This window comes from Ptychodera flava, chromosome 10 (assembly GCF_041260155.1).
Source record: "Ptychodera flava strain L36383 chromosome 10, AS_Pfla_20210202, whole genome shotgun sequence".
Classification (NCBI taxonomy): domain Eukaryota; kingdom Metazoa; phylum Hemichordata; class Enteropneusta; family Ptychoderidae; genus Ptychodera; species Ptychodera flava.
The window spans coordinates 15,670,165-15,690,240 of NC_091937.1; the positions used below are offsets into that span (position 1 = coordinate 15,670,165).

At 38.3% G+C, this 20,076-nt stretch overlaps 2 protein-coding genes across 3 annotated transcripts in view; both read left to right on the plus strand.

The window, feature by feature from the left end:
- The first annotated feature begins 17 nt into the window (after window positions 1-17).
- Window positions 18-17,584, plus strand: LOC139142099 (splicing factor 3A subunit 3-like). Its single transcript, XM_070711917.1, has 15 exons — window positions 18-245; window positions 919-966; window positions 1,322-1,374; window positions 4,129-4,234; window positions 5,163-5,327; window positions 6,144-6,229; window positions 11,276-11,414; window positions 11,865-11,933; window positions 12,581-12,648; window positions 13,138-13,245; window positions 13,864-13,939; window positions 14,501-14,776; window positions 15,232-15,322; window positions 15,937-15,992; window positions 16,546-17,584. Exons 1-15 carry the CDS (start codon window positions 150-152, stop codon window positions 16,621-16,623), a joined length of 1,515 nt encoding a protein of 504 aa, XP_070568018.1. The 5' UTR covers window positions 18-149; the 3' UTR covers window positions 16,624-17,584.
- Window positions 17,585-18,333: 749 nt separating this feature from the next.
- Window positions 18,334-20,076, plus strand: part of LOC139142101 (inositol polyphosphate 5-phosphatase OCRL-like) — a 29,739-nt gene continuing 27,996 nt past the window's right edge. The window contains exons 1-2 of one of the 2 annotated variants that reach the window (XM_070711919.1): window positions 18,342-18,457; window positions 18,655-18,809. In XM_070711919.1, coding sequence (XP_070568020.1) covers window positions 18,753-18,809 — 57 coding nt within the window. In that variant the 5' untranslated portion in view covers window positions 18,342-18,457; window positions 18,655-18,752. Of the gene's footprint in view, window positions 18,810-20,076 lie in introns of both variants that reach the window. The other variant, XM_070711918.1, reaches the window with a different exon arrangement.

Below are 20,076 nucleotides of genomic sequence, written 5' to 3' on the forward strand. Positions count from 1 at the left end.
GGCGAAAAGCGTCAACGAACACTCAACTATACTCCGACATTTTGCTTCACGTTTTGTTGTCGTCAGTGTGTATCCCTTCCTCTCTCTGTGTACGTTTCCATTCCTGATATACGACAACTGTTTCCCGAGTATTTTTTATCAACTGCAAGATGGAGACGCTTCTTGAACAGCAGCGGAGACTACATGAAGAACGAGAGAGGCTTATGGATGCGAAGACGAAAGAGATCCTACACAAGAAAAATTCTGTGAGTGTTATTCAAGGCGATGGACATGGACAAGGTGACGCGACCACTGTGCTGCCCTGACAAAATTTACACTACAAACATGTGTATGCAGCATGTGTGTTAGGGCGATCGATTGAGATGATCTTTATAGTACACGTCGATTCTCAATGAGTAAAAATCAAACATCTGTGGAGGTTTGCTATTGTAAAAGCGATGTTTTAAATCGAATGTGACAATCATTAGTGGCCGGTCGTGAACTGTAACTTGCAGGTTTTCGTTTTTGGTTCCCGCCAGCAGTGTCCAAAACACGGAAATCTTGTTGCACTTCGCGTGAAAATGCAACCCAGCGAATCGCCATACACCAGTTAGCGTAATCATGGTAGAAGGGATAGCATCAGTGTACTGCCTTCGTAAACCCAGTGGGAGGTACCTCCCATGGTAAACCTGAGCTATTTCTCCGCGAAAACTCGGAGACTGAACAAACTTTGTGTTGGCGATAAAAATAAATTTGACATCTTCAGATATATATTTTTCTGTCATCAGCCCCCATGTTATGTTGTGAAAGAGAGTATACTAGTAACATTAGAATTATTTAGACATAGAGTGCATAATTTTCCTGTTGTACAGCAGAATGTATCAGAATATCAGAGTATCAGAATAGTGTATCCTAATAAAATATTCTTTTCTTTCACAGGCTCGGGATAATATAAATTCAGACCACAGAGTGAAAATGTTGTTAGATGTGAGTAACACTGCATGCTTGTAGTAATATTTCTTTCTTGCCTCATTCAGCTACTGTGCTCATTGTGAAATTATCAACATCGTAGCTCAACCTCTCTGAAAATTCAAAATTTAAAGGGTAACCCAACAAGATATATATATTCATCAGTCTTACTGTGAGCCTTGAACTTGAAAAATGTGTGCTTTTCCTGCTATTTAATATTTGCTGTACGACCTGTAATGCAAAAATGTTTGTCATTCTGTCACAAAGGTATTTTAGTTTGAATGTCCTCACGAATTTTTTTGTATCAATATAGAAGAACTGTTTTTGTTCTGAAATGCCTGTCAACATTTCTTTTGTTTATTCATCATTGCAGAGATCAATGGAATGCTCCAGCATGTTACGAGATTTATACGAAGACAAGGATGGGTATGCATCGCATTATCTATGTATCAAATAGTCATGTCTTAATAGCGTTGATCGCCATTTCAGGTTTGTTACTAAATATAGCTGCACGCGCGCGACATCGGACAACACTGCTTAAAATTTGGACAAATTTTGTTGTTGTAGGCGCGTCTGTTGTTGCAGCTTGTAGTCTGAGCCATAAATTCATATGAATTAGTTGTGACTTTTAGTAGCTGTAACACAAGCAGGTTTTATTTTCGTCGTTTATGTGGAAAATTCGGAGAAATATTTATTTATGCATATTGATGAGAGAAAAGTGACGTCATTTGTGATCAGCCCTATTATCTCTATTTGTTATAGCTGATTTTAAGTCACGGCTGAGCATTCTCATGCCTCAAGTGTAAGACAGTTACAATCACTAGTACTTTAGTTTTAGACATTCAATTGACAAAGCAATAAAAAATGATTCCGGGATAGAAATACTTTTTTATTTCTTGTGGCAAAAGTTTGCCACTGGATTTAAAATCAGGTGGCAATTATGAAAAATCTGGTGGCAGTTTGTGATCGGTATAATACAACATTTTGTCATTGCCACATATCATTCTAATTTATAAATTCTTGAAAATATGGTGAGTACACGTCACAAAAAGTCAACCCACACTGCAGGCCTCGAAAAAAATTTTCAAACTTACCAACCCTGGGACACGTGAATTTCATTTTTACTTGCCCGACAGGAAAAATACTTGCCCTAAATTTCTAATAACTGTACTAGTAATTTGAGTTTGGCCATATGAAGTGAATTCAAAGAGGGAAAAAACAGATTCAAACATGAACTACATTCTTGTTAAAATGAAGGACTATTACCAAATCTGAAATGTCGCAGAAGAAATGTGAGAATACTTTAGTTTTTTTTCTGTAGATTTGGCCATCTAGAAAACATCTTTGAATTTGGAATTTTTCCACAACCTAATCCAAATTAAAATCTTTGCATAAGAGTAATAAGATTGTGTGATTTACAATGTGCATAGCTGGCTGCTGCTCTTTATTATCAAGCTGAGATCACAAACAACTGCTCTGCTAGTGTTTATCTGCCAATGCATACGCACATGTACATCTGCAACCCTTTTACCTGTTTACATGTTTACTCACTGAGCACAGCCGTCTTTCAAAGTTTTATTTTGATAAATGTATTCGTCAAGAGAGCAGATTCAAGTTTCGTTTTCGGTACTCTTCAGTGCAGATTTGTTTTCTGTAAGTGAGAGCCGATTCCTAACAACCAAGGTCACGTAATTTGAAACTGTCTGCATCTCACGCACTACGTAGCTGCCATAGTGGCCTCCTTGGCTGACTGAGCCCGTTTCGACTACGATGTAAACTTGTACTTTTTCATCTGGGTGTTGATTTACGTTGAACAGTAAGCATTGCCGAGATCCATGGCTTCGAATAAGTTTACATCCATTTACCAAGCACATGGTGCAATTACACTATCGCGTGAAGCCGATCGACTGTCATACGACTCTTGCTGCACAAAGAGAATGGCAACCACCGTCAAGAGCACACCACTTTACGGCACACATACAAAACAGTGAGTTCACTCCGTGTCGTCGGAGAGAACATGTCGCAAAACTGTATTTTTACGACTTTTTTGTGTTTTACAACAGCAAGAACGATTATTTTGCGATGTCTGGCGGATTTTCAAGGGTTTTCAGAAAAAAACTTAAGAGTTGAAGGACTTACAATGATTGTAGGCGTGTACAGACCTAATGAAATACGTTTTCAAGCTTGAATTGTCCAGAGCTTAGTAATTAGTTAATTCAACCGCTGGTGCACTTGCCCATCGGACGAGAAGCATATTGATTTTACTTGCCCAAACGCAAAATTCACTAGCCACCACGGGCGTTGGGCGAATGGAATTTTTGAGCCCTGTACTGGCTAATGAATTGCAAGTATTTATTGTTATTTAATTCATGCAGGCTGCAGTTTGGCTGTGTTTTCAAATGTCACAACATGCTTTTATCTTGTGTCGTATGACTGCATATGCGGCTATGTATCACAGAGGGCAACAACATGTCCAGTGTACAAAGCTGCTGTCATCGATATGGAGATTAGCCAATCACAAGTTTAGATTCACGCTGTGTTTTCATTCATGCCAAAATGTCGCAATTAGTTTGGTTTTTTTTGGCTAATGAGTTTTTCCGCCGTCAGACAACGCGTGTTCCTTCATTCAAGCTGTAGGATCGATGACATGATGACCCAAAATTTAGTGGCAGAAAAATACCACCAGAAAAAATTTTGGTGGCAGATTGACAGTTTTTGGTGGCAAATGCCACCATTGCCACCGATTATTTCGATCACTGTGATTACTGGAGGCCACACTTTATTTAAATGGTTGTCTTGTTGCAGCAGATGGTCAGAACATGATTTCTCATTGATTTTGTTAGGTCAGGAAACCTGGTTACTTTTCACTTTCAGTTCAGTTGGTAAATTTTACTTGGGTTCCCTACTCATATTATCTTGCTTTTCCTGGGAGTATAAATACAATTATATTGCAGGACAAGAGAAATTGTACAGGGGTTCCCACATCATTGACAAATCTTCCAAAAACCTTGGCAAAACACTATTTTTGTCTGTGCTATGACATCAACTGTCATACTCATCATATACCCATAATCATAGTATTTTGGTTCTTCCACTGTGTTCATGCACTTATTTGTACCTTTGTACGTGAAGATTTTGGCTAACATGTCTAATGAGTTTGTTTATTTATTTGTTTCCTAGGCTCAGGAAAGAAGAAATTCAAGCACTGTCTGGTCCAAATGAATTTCAAGAATTCTACAACAGGCTAAAAGTCATCAAAGAATTTCACAGAAAACATCCAAATGAAGTGAGTATAGCTACATGTAGCACACTGGGGGTAAATGGATTATGTCTCATCTGTGCATGTGTCTATCTAGATAAGGAGTATTGGGGTTTCTCTACACCCTCACATCTACTTTACCTGTTCATCCCCAGTTCCCCTTGAACATGTACACACTCACCCATTGATTACAATTGGTTTAAGCAAAACCATAGTAGTGAAATGGGTGAAATAAAATGAGGTGTCTATAGCTTCACATAGCATATGAGAGGTTAAAGGTTTGTTTCTCATCCATACATGTGTCTATCATGACTAAATTTATTGTTTAATCGGTCCCCTCCCCCCATCATTCACTTAGCCTGTTCACCTTGATTCCCTTTGAAAAGGTACAAACTCACCATTGATAATGATGGGTATAGGCTAAACCGTGGAGGGGCAAAGATTAAACAAAAAATAAAATCACATGGCGCCACACTACATGTAGCAAAACTGACAATGTGTGTATGATCATACAATATACAAATGTAGAGTTCTGAGCAGTAAGCTTCAGACTATTATCTTGTCTTTAGTCAGAATCACCCCTGAATGCTAACATAGTCTTCATAATGATAATTATAGCTTGTAAGGTCAAAATAACTTCTGGTTTATAAAACAGGAAAATGTGTCACCATGTTCTGTGAGAGACCTAGGATGATAAACAAACCCCTATACTTCTTGCATAACATTGACAATCACTGACACTACATGTACTCCCTACTCACGATCCCTTATATATTGAGGGACCGTTCCCTACTGTATCATTTATAATGAACGACCAATAACATCTTATGCTGTGTATCAAAGTTTTATGTGCAGGTTTAGATTAAATATGACAAGTCATCACATTTCTGTTGCTGAAGTAAACAGTATTGAATTGACATAATCACATTTTCTGTACCTTCTTTTTCTTTTTCAGATAAGTGTACCGATGTCTGTTGAGTTTGAAGAGCTATCAAAAGCAAGAGAGAATCCCTCAGAGGAAATGAACAGCATGGTAGAATTCACAGATGAGGAAGGATACGGAAAATACCTAGACATGCATGAATGCTATCACAAATTCATTAATCTGAAGAATATTGAGGTGAGAAAAGAAATTTTGTACAATCTTATATCAGCTGGACTGTAGAATGCCCCTTTACCTGTCAGACAGTATCAGTTCTCCATCTTGCCAAGTCAGTAAAAAATGGTATTTAGTCAAAACCGTGTGTATTTTCACCCACCTGGCATGGTATGTTATAGCAGCTTTAGTCTGTAAAAATCATGTTTACAGTATCTCTGTCTTCAGGGACCTTTAAATCTTCAAGTTTTTGTTAAAATGCAATGTATGGGACATGTTTTGCTTCACTAGTTTTAACTAACTTGAGCTGATGGTGAGATATGAACTTGGCAGGTAAAGGGATACTGGGTCTGTTGGACTGTATTCATCTTGTCTAATGGGTATGTCAATATATTGGAGATGTGTCTGTATGAAGGGCATCCAAGGACAAATAGATCAATGGTACAAGAAATACTACATCACTTCTCTACAGACACATGTATACCCATGTGACACTGACAGTTGCCTCTGATCAACTCAACTGATAGTTGGGCGTTAATATTTGTCAGACAAAATGAGTTTCTTCATGACCATGTTTCTTCATGACCATGTAGCAAAGCCCACTAGTGTTTATATGGTACATCAATGCAATTACAGTGAAACCCGTCTATTCACTGTATATAAGGGGACTTCAGAAATTGTTGTGGAATTCAAAAACTGTTTAGTATGTTCCCAAATCTAGCGACACTGTTGTTTCAATGCAACAAGAAACATACTTAACGGTATTTACAAATTACTATAACCATATAACAGAGTCAATAAAGCTTTTGTAACGCTTATAATTTGTTTTTTTCTGAACAGAAAATTGATTACATCACCTACCTACAGATGTTTGACAGACTATTTGAAATACCTAAGGAAAGAAAACTGAATGCAGACTACAGAAGGTATGGATTTGGTACTCTGTAATCTGGTTTGTGTCAGTTGATTGTATCCACTGTGTCAGGCCAAACTTTTTTGTAATTTCCAAGTTAACAGTACTATGTCTTCATCTTTATCTTCTTCAAGGGCTTGTAAGAGTTACATTTCACCACTGCCTGGCTGAATAGATAATGTTTCAGTCCAGACTATATTCTTACATTTCCATCTGATTTTGTAAGTCATCTGTTTGTCACTTATCAAAAGTCTGACTTTTAGTGTTGCTTTTGAAATAACAAAATTACACTTATTATGCTGAACATAAATTTTGAAATGCTTTGCGATATTGTGGACAGAAACAAACAAATTGAACTTTAGTAAACAAGGATTTGGAGAATGTAATGTAAGTTGTTTATGAATGAGGACAATATGTTGACATATTACTGTGATTTGTGTGATCATGAATAGTGTTGACAGCAAACTTTTATTCTAAGCCTTCTCTCTTAACGATGCGACTCTGGTTCAAAGGTCAATTTTAGCATTTTTTTTTATTTCAAATTTCGAACCACTGACACGTGGTCTTTCTTTTGGGGAAAGGTGTTTGGTCACATCGTACCGGGAAATTCCTGAAATATTACTAAAATGGCAAACTATCAGCTACACCGCGTGCCATTATTTCCCTTTTGTCTTAACGGTCGCGGATTACCGACCACGATATCTTTGATAAACACGCAGAGATTATGTATAGGCTTTGCGGTATAGTGCGCATGCGCTAGCTTCAACGTTAGGCTCAGCGTTTTGAACTCCGCATGTATCGGTACGGCAAACACGTCGAGCAGACCAAAGCCGGCGCTCGCGCTCCGTACCGTCGAAAAAGCAAGCGAGGTCCACAAAAGCGGACGTGAAAAAGACGGCAACGTGCGCAAAGGTCGATTTAAATGTAAAACAATCCGACTTTGGCTAATACTCCCTGCAATAACGATCAAGAATGCAGTGAAGAGTCAGATTTGGCCGAGGACACAGACGATAACGGAGACGTGCTCAGTTCAACAACTATGAAAGTATTTGACACGCTGCTTTTCGAACATATTAGGCTATGCTGATTACATACCCGAGTCCAAAAATTATCCTGAGCGAGGTGAAACTTCTGTTAGTTGCGATAATTTTATCACTCTTGCTGTACATGCTTGGTGTTAGTATCGTGTTCTTTTATATTTTTAAACTCGAGTTTTCTATCGTGCAGTCTTTTCTTGTCTGCTGAGAAACCTTGAACAACACCGTACCCGACATCACGCGACATTTATGTCAAGGAGTTTCCCAAGCCAGTGCAGGAGTTCATACACACATAATGTAGATTCACAAGAGCAAGTTCACCGATCTGCTAATTTTTCGAAACGAAATGCAAATATTTTTTTTATTTCATGCCTTTTCTTTCTTTAAATATAACCCAAAAATTAAATTATGTCAAACGTGAATTGCGAGGGTTCACAAATGATTCTTGTGTGCGTGTTGTCTAAACTTACTAGTATCAACTACCCGCAGACTCCACAGCTGCTAGCTGGACCTCAACACTGAACGTAAAACAAACCCGGCTCAACTTCAAGAAGTGCTGAAACTAGCAATTTTTCATATATGAGGGCAGTGATCGAAAGTTTGACTAAAAGTAAAAATCTCCGAAATAATTATGTGTGCGCTGGTATTGCGCAAGTCGAGTGACTCCACTGTAGACTAGTCGATACTCTGTCTCTCGGAACACGCTGTCGATGACAGCCTGCACTGTTCTACGCTACGGCGTGATTATTATTAGTTTGATAAAGTCGGTACAAGAACACATATAAATAAAGTTTGAAAAAATAACACGAGTCAATCTCTCCCGTCGTAACGAAGGGCGACAAGTTTGCAGTGCGGTGCAAAAGCTAAGAAAATACGACAGACAGTTTATGTTGTCAAGAGTTACGTGTGTTCGTCTCATCTTGAGGTAGGAAAACTAGCAAGTGACGTCCCGTTCACACAGTGTCGGCGCTAACATGAACTTGACAATCACTTTTCACAAAGAACATGCATAAATTGCCGATCGCGAGACAGGAAGTAGACAACTTGAGTCAAGAACAAGTGAATGCCCGACGCGATCGCGCGACGACAGCACATAAGTCTCGATCGGATAGACTTTTGTACGCAAGTTTCGACGTCTTCGTCTTGACTGTGAACTCTGGTAACCAGATTGTAACCGTTGAGACAACAGTATACAGTTAATATGCTAGTTAAACGTTCCAAAAATGGATTAAATCGCTAATTACCCCTCTGTGTTTGTTGTGTAAATACCACCCACTGCTGGCACTAAGCATTTGCCAGTTCAGTGTATAATTTCTTTCTGTTTTCACACGATCTGCAATCCTAAACATATTCAAAATTCGCAAAACTGACTCTAAATATTTCAACTTATTCCTGGTGTAAGAAAATTCGCAGAAAATGGTGCGCGAGTCGGACTTTTTGGTCACAATGTGTGACGCATAGGTCGTTTACACCAATCGTCGATTTTCTCAGTTCCGTTTTTGGCAGTGCGTACATTATTCAAATAAGTATAAGTCGGCGGTGCCTGGACAGACTAGCCTGATTTTTCACCTGTGGACAGTGAATGAATATATCTAAAAGAACGTGTCTCAGATTTCCGATAAAGGGCCTGGAAGTGAAGATATCCTGACAAACGTGAACAAAGGCCGATAATTTATGCAAAAAACGTCAAGTTGACACTTTGAAGGTGCATTGTGCGAAAACAAAAGCGAATTTCAAAAATCCGGGACACGGTTTTTTGCCCAGTATACCCAGCCGTCGATTGCCGTAAACAGATCACCAAGGCCGATTGGAGATTTGTACTTACACTTTTTTGAGTAAAAAAACTAAAAAACACGTGTTTTTGAGTAAAACAGCCGTATGTGCACTGTTTTTAAAAAACTAACAAATTTTCTGAACTCTTCGGTGACCGAGCAGATAAAAAAAGTACCATATGTCGGGTGTGTGACCACGTCTTCTTTGTGAAAATGAGGATTGAAAATAAGTGACAATGAACCCGAGTCGCTACCTTAATGCTGCAGTGTTCTCCCCAGAAATTTCTGAAACAGGATCGGCTAATTTGCATAACAATAATTATGTAAATTTTATGTTAATTATGCAATACACACGTCACTCCACAGCATCAGAAAAAATCCCACAATAAAAGGATAAAATCTTTTATGCACTTTAAGCACTTCATATATTACATCCATATTTTCATTCAAAGTCTTCCAGTTCTCTCTAGAATAACATTCAAAATCAGACGTTTTATGTGATCCTCTGTTACTACCGGTACATGTTTGTCTGTAGCCAGATTGCTATTCTAAAACCATGGACGTCTTTTTTAAACGTCCATCGCAAAACAGTTACACCGTACACGGACAAGTTCATACGGGACTGAATATTGCACTTACAATTCGGAGTCAGCAGAGTATGCCTGCAGAGAAATATGTTGACTTTAAAACTCGATTCATAATAAAGAGAAGCCCGAAAATATTGATACCGGGTATTTTCAAGAACAAGATTTGAAATTGCATCGACTTCTACTTCTACAAACGTACGAAACTTCGACAACTGCGTGGTGTCGGCCGCCGCGCCATGCATTGTGTGGAGCACACTTGAACACACGCGACCTTTGAACCTATACTGTATACCCTAACCGTACGTACATAGCTGCTGTATTCAGATAATCAGACGAATGATTATTTTAGCTCATGTAGTTCCTTTTTATTTCATTTCATGGTGCCTTGAATATTGTAAAACGGGTCATGGGTTTTGAAACTGGATCAAGTGCAGTTGTTTCTCAAAGTCAATCGAACAAATCCATGCAAGTTACGAATGCGCGACACGAGGTGACACACATGGCTTCAACGTCATGTTGGCGTACACAGATCTCGAAATGGCCAACTCGGACACGCAACGATCTGAACACGCGGCAGTACCATACATTTTTGCATCTGATTTTTGTCTCAGTCAATCGTACGATTTCAGCCACTTCTGATCGAAATCATTTTCCTGACCTTCGGATTCTTACCAGTGCGAGACATTGGTGGCAACGGCAGTTCAACCAGTTGCCTATAGTATAGATGCTTTGACCATGGAACTACCTCCATGCTTTGACTGAGTGTCCGCTGGCAAAGATGCAACACCGAGCCTTTCGTTGAGTATACTCCATGTCCGTTGTATAAAATGGCCGTTGTCTGTACGATCGGCAGCGTAACACATTTCATGCTTTTTGAATTTAAGTTTCATCCGTCTTAGCCGATGTTCATTTGCAATACGGCCAGCCCATTTATTCTCCTCACAGACAAGCGCGACTATGGGTGCTTCGCACCCGATAACCCTGCCTCATTGTGTGTAAAACACCTAAAGCATCGACATGAAAGGAGAACAGTCTAACCATTTCACACATTCTGGCGATGGAATAAACCTTTTAATCATCTGGCACGTCATGTTATCGCCACATTAGAACCGTTTCACACTTGATACGCTTGCTGAAATAAAAGTGACAAAATCGCCGCCGAGAAACAATAGGTCTTCAGCCACATTTAAAGAGAATCAGCGGACATGAAACAGGATCGGCATGAAAAATAAAGGATCGGGCGAAAAAAATAAAGGATCGGGGCCGATCCTGTTAAACGGCCTGGGGAGAACACTGTGCTGGGATAAGGGCTGAAACATTGACTGAAAAAATTGATAGGAAAGATGACATTTGAGAATTCAGAGTTTTCTTTACCAATCTGTAAACTTCATGGTAAAATTTACACTTTCTTTCTTCTGGGTATACCAGTGTAGGGGACCAATCCATATTTATTTCTTGAAGTGCAGTACATATGTGTTGCTCAGCCTTTCAGGTCTGAAAAGTAAATGTGCAGAACTGTAATATTTTTCGCAGTGAGAGCCAGTCACACCTCACTGTAAAATGTAGCTATAATTTTTCATCTTTCACTATGTGTAAAGCCATGAAAACATCCCAATAGGACATACAATCACTATTTTTTCATGCATGCTTGGTGTATTTGCAGATATCTGGACATGTTGCTGGATTATCTTCAAGATTACTCTGGCAAAGTCAAACCATTGCTGGATTTGACAGAAGAGGTAGACACAGTCGACAAAGAGTTCCAGAAACAATGGGATGCTGGGACTTTCCCCGGATGGCCAGTGAGTTCAAACTTTGGTTCATAAATGTTACACACACATATTGTTGTGTACACAATCCTTACGTATTTCTCTCCATATACGCCAATCTTTAATACAGAGAAAATAGAGAACATCTTAATTTTGGTTAAGAAGACATTAGCCCTAAACATGACCATGACCTTCAGTTTATACCTACTTCCAATACAGATTTTTCAACTTCAATTTTGTAGGGTTTCTTTAAGCTAAAATAGTGAAAACAATATCTAAGGTACATCAACTATCCATGATAACATTCTTTTTTATTTTCATAAGTTATGAATTGGAAAGCCACCACTAGTTTCATAGTTGCTCCAAATATCCATTGTCTCAGAAAATCTTCCTAAATATTATAGTATGATACCTTGGATTTATGTGGGAGACAATGGTCATTCAGGGTTTGTATGACTTACTGTGAAATTTGTAATTTTACAGAAAGAAACAACTAGTGCATTGACCCATGCTGGTGCTCACTTGGATCTCTCGGCCTTCTCCTCACCTGAGGTGAGTAACATGCTGTCTTACCCATCAGGTAGTGCAAAAATGGTATCAACCAATGCAGGTACTCACCCTGATAACAGCATTCTACTCAGAATGTCATTGTCAATTCTACCTGCAACTCTTGTTGATTAGTTTGTGAACTTGAGAAGATATTTGATAGTTACTTTTTGTCAGAGCAACAAGATGTACTTTCTAAAAACTTGATCCTATAATGCAGTATACAACTGTACAGTGTCAGTATTATCAAGCAAGTAAATGGCTAAATCACTTGCAATCATTCTGAGAGACTTGCTATTTTACATGTCATTTTGCCACATGGTTGCCAATCAAATCCTCCATCATAAATTCTTGCCAGCTGTGTAATGTGCATGACATTCACATTTGACCTTTGGTATGTGTAGATTCTTGTCTTTCTCTTGACAGTGTTTCACTCTCCTGTGTAAATGTCATATTAAATTAAACACATCTGTGGCAACACTAAACACCATCTCTTCCCCTCTCTGATATGTATTATTGTAACATGGCTTCAGAAGTCACCAATAGTAATTAAAATTGTGTGAACATAGCCAAGTGTCTTGTTTAAGAATTGACTCTGACCAATAGTAGATTATTTCACAAATAATTGGTGATTGTGGTTGCTTCTCTCACAGGAATTGGCATCTCTAGGTCTGGACAGATTGAAGTCTGCATTAATGGCTTTGGGACTCAAGTGTGGAGGGTAGGTACAGAGTCAAATGATGGCTGTCTCACTCTGTCCATCTGCCTGTTGCATCTGTCAGTGTGTCATCTGTTTAATCTAGGTTTGATTATTGTCAGCTTTCAGGCTTATGCCATTGGATTAGCCATAACTATCCAGATCAAAAGAAACTTTGTTTTCCGAGAAATGACAAAGTGAGATTTAAAAAAATTCTTAAGTCGAAGCTAATTTATGCATTTTCAGAATTGATAAAACAATCTGAAATAAAATTATTCACAGGTTTTGATTCGATGTATATATAAGTACCTCAGTAAGGTCGGGTGCAATTTCAAAAGTAACTTTCAAAATTCATTCTTTCGAAATTATAGATTGATCCTTTATAAGAATTTCTACCGTGTTCTGTAAGTTTGTAATAAAGAGGATCACTGCAACTTTGTGAGAACATTTTCGGTATTCTTGCCTGTATTCTTGTTGAAGTGAAGTCATGGTGTTTCTCTTTCATTCTCATAGAACACTGGAGGAAAGAGCACAGAGGTTGTTTGCAACAAAAGGCAAGTCACTGGATGAACTGGATCCAAACATGTTTGCTAAAAGTAAACCAGGAAAAGCTGGCAGAAAGTAAGTAGTGTCCCAAGCAAATATTTTCAGTTGATAGTTCAAATACACTGTTGAATCAAATCTTTTTCCTATTTGGCTGTCAGGGTCTTTGCTTGAAGTTAATTCAATCGCTTCCATGGCAACAGTTACCCTACAATCTGGCCACAGTTCTTTGAAAGCCAAGTTTACAACAATGATATTGTTTCCAGCCTATTAGCCTTGTGTATTTAGAAATGATTGTTGTTTGCATGTCATGAAATGATAAACAGAAGGAATCAATTGTTGGCGTGATTTGTTTGCTTCATTCAGAGATGACACAACAAAACTTGATAAGGGATAGACCATTAAAAGACAAAGTAAATCTTAAGAATAAAGAGTACTTTTAATGTTTTTTTCAGCCATGTACCTTTTTGAAAAAATATGCACATCCAAGTCTCTTCAAAAATATGTTGGGATGTCAAGGATCAATTTTAAGAATGCAAAAAAAAAAGACTTTCGCATAGATGTCTGCCTACTTCAACCCTAATGAGGGCACAGATAGCAATGTTGTCTGTCTGTCTGTAGGAGTGGTGGTTCAGGATACCATAGGTATCTTCATCACACGGCATTTTTTTATGTGATATCTTTTGTGTATTTCAGCAAAGACAACACAGAGAAACAAAAAGACATTGCATTTCTAGAATCTCAGGTGTACAGACTCAGTGAAATTCTTGGGGTGAGTTGCACGGTTTTATTGCTTTTATTGTTTAATGATGAAACAGAGTTCAATAAGTAACAATCAGACATTTAAGATGTAAAGCCTCGGTAGTTGTGTAAAAGAGGTACACTCTAACCAATAATTATTAATCACTCAGAAGTGAGGAATACTCCCTCTACTGTCAAATTCTATAAATACACAAGCATTAATCTGTAGAGGGCACTGCGAAACTGATTCAGTATAATTCGTTTGTAGAGGGCGCTGTTCAAAGAATTCCACACTCTGCAGGCGATATTGTTAATTTTGACATGTAGTCCTATGTTCTTTCAAATGAGACATATTTTGAAGTATTCTTTACGGCCATCACTGTATGCAGATTTTATGAAATCCAGAAACATTTTTAAATATCTAAAAACTCCATCTATGAGCTGTTGTAGAAACCATGTCAGCCGGCATTGGATAGTCATGTGTCTCAATTCTCTTTGGCCTTCGAACAGAGGTCCTAAGTATTCAACTCATTACCAGGGTGTTTCTGCTATTTCTAATTACCTTATTATTGATTCTTGTTGCTGCATTCAGGATCAAAGAATAGCAACCGTCGAAAACGTTCAGCGTAAACAAGCGAGAACCGACACAGAGAGAGAGGAGGAAGAGGAGGAGACGTTCAGTGACAGCGAGAGTGAGGACGATGAAGATGACGTCATCTACAACCCCAAGAACCTGCCACTGGGCTGGGACGGTAAACCCATACCCTACTGGTTGTATAAACTGCATGGTCTGAACATCAGCTACAGCTGTGAGATCTGCGGTAACCATGTCTACAGGGGACCCAAAGCATTCCAGAGACATTTTGCAGTAAGTTTCGTAGTTCATACCAGTAAACTACCTGTATCTGAAGATATTTTACCTATTTTGGACTTGAATCAACATTTCATATTCTGTTTTATATGGATTATTAAGGTCTGTCCGGTCTGTTGATTGCATAAAATGTGACTTATAGGTAACTATTTCATTCCTTGATATGTAGGGCCAAGGTCATTTGTAGTGATTTAGGAAATACAGTTCACTTTGACTTCTACAGAAAGTCATGTATTCTTTGAGGCGCTGAATGGGATGTCTTCAAAAGATATAAACAACATCTCAGCTAATTTTTCTTTGGCTCAAATATTAAATGAGTAAATGACTTGAATGAGCATTCACTGGTACTTAAGTTTGTTGTGATGTTGCAATTAACTCCAAGATGAATGACTAAAATTCCATATGGCCATTTCCGTCAACTTGATAACATGGATTAATGATTTCTATCGCAGGAATGGCGCCATGCCCATGGTATGAGGTGTCTTGGAATTCCCAACACTGCCCACTTTGCTAACGTCACTCTCATAGAAGATGCCGTTGCATGTAAGTATCAGTGTACAATGTGTAATATTTAACATGAAAACAGCAAGATGTTGTAATATTAGTGAAAATTTCATAAGGGCGCCCTCAATGAACGCTAGTATCAGAAATCCTCAAACCCTGTCATCCTATTTTTCTCGCTAAAGATCCTCCCTTACTGCAAAAGTGTTTGGTACAGAAGATAGTCCATACTCTCACTCTCCCACTACCAAAATCCCTTGACACACCCACTAGGGGTCAAAACAGCAGAGTTGTACAGTACAACAATTTTGATTGTAATGTTTGTGCAGTACAGTCAAGATGTTCGTGGTGTGGGATTTCTCAGAGCACACTGAGACAAACTAACTTTTGATAATTAAAAACATAACTGTGCAAGAACTTGAGATACACGAGTACTCTTGTTGATAATGTGTCAACATTTCAGTATTTGCATATTTAAATAATATTTTAAATAAAATTTGCATAAATGAATACTAATATGCCATGCCTCCAACAGTATATGCACTGTCTGGGCAAAGTTTAGGAAGAAATGGTCTAGTCCTTGTGGACTGTGTATTATATAATAAAGTTTTTGTTTTCGTCCTCTCCTATTTTTACGTTTCATGTTTTGTTTTCAGTGTGGCAAAAGTTAAAGAACAACAAACAGACAGAGAGGTGGCAACCGGATACAGAGGTGAGAACAGTAATGTGTTTTACATGTGTGAAAAATCTCACTGAAATGTAATGTCATTATTTCATAACGATCATTCTTGTCTGTGTCACAAACTACTGAAAGTTCATGTGGTCAGACCAGTATGTCAAGACAAATATCAAATTTCAGTAACTTAGTGGGTCATAGTTAGGGTGAAGATGAGTGTTAAGACCCCCTAGGAAAAGCCACTTTAGTTCTCTGTTTGTACTATGTCCATATTTCTAAATTGCGCCAGGTCCCCCAAATATTGTACTCAGATTCACCAGTGCTTATAATTATTTTTAAAATTTGCTTCAATTCAAATCCCATCAAGAATGGTGTCTAAATTGTATGCATGTGTACGTACAGTGTTTGTATTTAGGTTTCTTAAGGTAGGTACATTGGTTTGGAACCCCCAGTACCATTTCTAATATTCCCTAACACAATTGCATTGAAATACTATGAGGATCCACCTTTACATATGACAGAGGAACCCTGGTAAAATTTACCAAAGTACTGCCCTTAACAGAAACGCTGATCTTTTGTTATTTAACAGGAAGAATTTGAAGATTCCAGTGGTAATGTTGTCAACAAGAAGACATTTGATGATTTGAAGAGACAAGGACTTCTGTAATTTTAACAAGCAAAAATCAATGAACTTTTTTCATTTAGTCATGGAATTTCTAATTGAGAGAACTGCCATCAAGATTTTCACACTCAACCAGGACTACTGTTTTTCCTGCCGAACATTGCGATTTAATTAAAAGACTTCAATTTTTCAGTCCAAACCTGCCAATAAAAGCCTACTAGTTTAAAGCAATATGACTTGAGTTCTCCTTTATTTTATGATGTATTTCCAAAAAAAAGATTTTTTCCTACAATGTAACGCCAGGAAATGCTTTTTTAAGATTTTGAAGCCTGTATTGAGGCTACCAGGGTTCACTTGTGTTCACATTGGTTCCAGTCCCACACAAAAACAGTCCTATAGTGAAATCAGAAAATGTCATCAAAGTTGCTGCTCCATTAAGCGGTTGCCACGTTTCATATTCTTAGCAAAATGTCTGCCTATTGAACGACGTATTTTCTATCCCAGCAAGTGTAAATTTTATAAAAAATTTAGAGTTGGGTCCGGCTTGCCCGCGCACACTACATGTGTAAAGTATGGCTGTCCTACTTCCACTCTCATTACCAATAAAAGGTTGCATCCTGTACTCAGGATTTGTATCCGTGTCTGAAGACTTTTAATGTTTCTATGTACAGTTCCTCCTCAGCCATGCATCCTGTCATGAATGGGAAGGAGGCTTAAAAATTGCAGCTGACAGTTTTGCATTATAGAGTAGCCGTGCAGTTTAGCCTAGAATACTGTAACTGCCTGTCAGTACCATTCTCTAAGCTATAGGAGTAACTCAATAGTTACTCATTTGCTTGCTGTGATGCTAAATTCCAAGACAGTTCTCTGTAAGCTGTGGAATGATATCAAGGAAATAATAATATTAATATGCCCAGCTGTCTTTTAATAAATGAGTAGAAACAAATGCATGACTGATGCTGTCACTTTTCCTTTAGAGAAATAAAAAAAGTTTTTTTTGGTAAAATCACTGTATGTATGGTAGCACTTGATTCGTGTGTCCTGTGTCAGAGTTCCCTAAACTGTAATTGCAACTGTTTAGCAACTTTAGGAATTCTCTATAAAATTTCCTCTGGTCAGCCTTATGTCGGTATATCTAATATGTGCAATAGTCTTGACTTGTAGAGAACACGTGGTGGCTCCTTTGGCTGACATAGCATTCCTGTTTGTAATTTAAGACATCCAGGAAGTGTTAACCATATGCCAGTATATCTCTGCTATAGTCTTAAGTCATAGAAAGCACTTAGTGGCTCCTTTGGCTGACACGGCACTCCTGTGTGTTAATTTAGATGTCCATGTGGTGCATGAAGTGAACACAAGTGTAGTGTGAACCATAAGTGATGTTAATTGGTGATTCAGACAAACGTGTGTCTGTCTGTTACTACCCCGTGGTAAATGGCTTGACCCTTCAGTGACTTACATTTAAATTGGAGAAACTGCTGTTTCAGTTTGGAGAGAATTTTTTTAAGCTCAGTGGATACAAGTGGAAATACATAGTTTATCATTCATTTCTTATATCTCGCACAATTAGTTGTAAAGGACTTAAAACTGCTTTCGTCGAACCATCATGGCAAAACCCCAACAAAAGATGCATGTGTCCCGTCGGACCTTGCATCCATCTCAATGAAAGTTAATTACCAAGAATGGAAAACCGAGATCTAGCAGCTGCTCCCGGCAGTTGTTCCTGTGACACTGCCCTCTTACGACGAGGTGAAGAGAGTTCTGTCCAACATGGCTGCCGTCAGTAGTGCAAAATGACCACTCCTCCTCTTGTGTCGGCTGTTTTGCGTGTTCAGAGTACGAAGCCGCGGGTTTGACAGCGATCGGTGGGTGGAACCAGGTACTACGTCACCAGAATATTACCAGCTTTGATCAGTAGATATAGAAAAACCACTTGATTTGATTTTTTTCCGGCACTCGTGGGATCAGCTGTTCTGAAGTGCCTCTACATTGGACCAGACAACAGCTTTGGACGTATCATCTTCCTTTCGTATCTTCCATACACCATAAATACCGACTTATCTGTCTGAATTCTAGCATCGTACAAAGTAAACTCGCCGCAACTGGATAGTTTCAAGGAGATCTCGCCAGACAGGATCTGGTTAAGAACCAAGAAGTGAGCAGGACCCGGCGAAATGGACGCGTCGGTCGCTGTCCAGGAAAGTCTCAATCCCGGTGAACGTTGTATTGTTATATCCTTGTCTATAAACGATCACAGATGGGTATTTTAAAGTGAATAATTTCAATTTATCAACTTATTCCAGTTCTCAGTCGCAGGAATATTTTTTTTCATTAATCAGCCTCAATCTGAGAATTATATTTTTAGAATTATTATTACCGTCATTCCCACCAGTGTCGAATACGTGGGCCGGCTGTACATTGTATTCCGTGGGACCCGCATTGCTCAGGGCGTAAAAACAGGCCTGTACAATACTGTTGCACCACCAATGGTACAGTGCAGCACAAGTTGACATTTGTTCAAACATGCAGCGACATCAGGTCTGAACTCTTAAGGAGGACCTCTGAGATACAAAGGGCATCACTAAAACATCACTGTGATTTTAAGCAGGGAAAGACAGAGCCGACCAGTCTTGGCTGCATCTTTGCAGATCATTTATTTCCGAGTACACATACCCTATACAGGCGTTACTAATATTCCGCTTAATTATCCAGGCAGTGTTATGTAATGTACAAATACTAAACTGGTAACAGTTGTCCTATGTTTAGGCTGGTCAATTTAGAATGCACAGAGCTGAATGTATGGATGAGTTGAACTTTTATCACTGTGACCGGCTAAATAAGGTAACATCTGGTGTCGCTGCAGGGTTCATTTTCTTAATGCTCATTGTACATATGGCTGGGTTGACTAGTCTAGAGATGATCTTTTCACAGGCATTTTTTCCCAAACACTATTCATAACAAAACATAGCCCTGATGTTTTAGACTCTGAGCCAGCTGTAGCCCTGTCTGCAACTTTGAACAGATATGAACCCACTGAAAGGCCAATCATGACGGATGATATACAACCATGAAAACAACTTTACTGCTGCTAAGCACTCCATAAGCACCTGACTGAAGTGCACTTTAATACCAAAGTGACTCACTGTTTGAATGTTTTTATATACATACCATTGAAATGACATAATTATTGCATCACACTTTACAGCCAGGGCAGAGGTATTTAGTGTAAATATTTCAATTTTATTTATTAATGATATCATGTCCTGAATATCTACATTTATAACTAGAGAGATAAACTGACAAATTCTGATTTAAGGAATCAGAATTACATATATATAATGTACTTAAAGTATGTATATAAAAATATCTATATATTTGCATGATAATATATCATATATATATATATATATATATATATATATATATATATATATATATGCATGCTTAAATGTGTATTTACAGGATGTTTATATATGTATATTATGTGCACATCAGCAT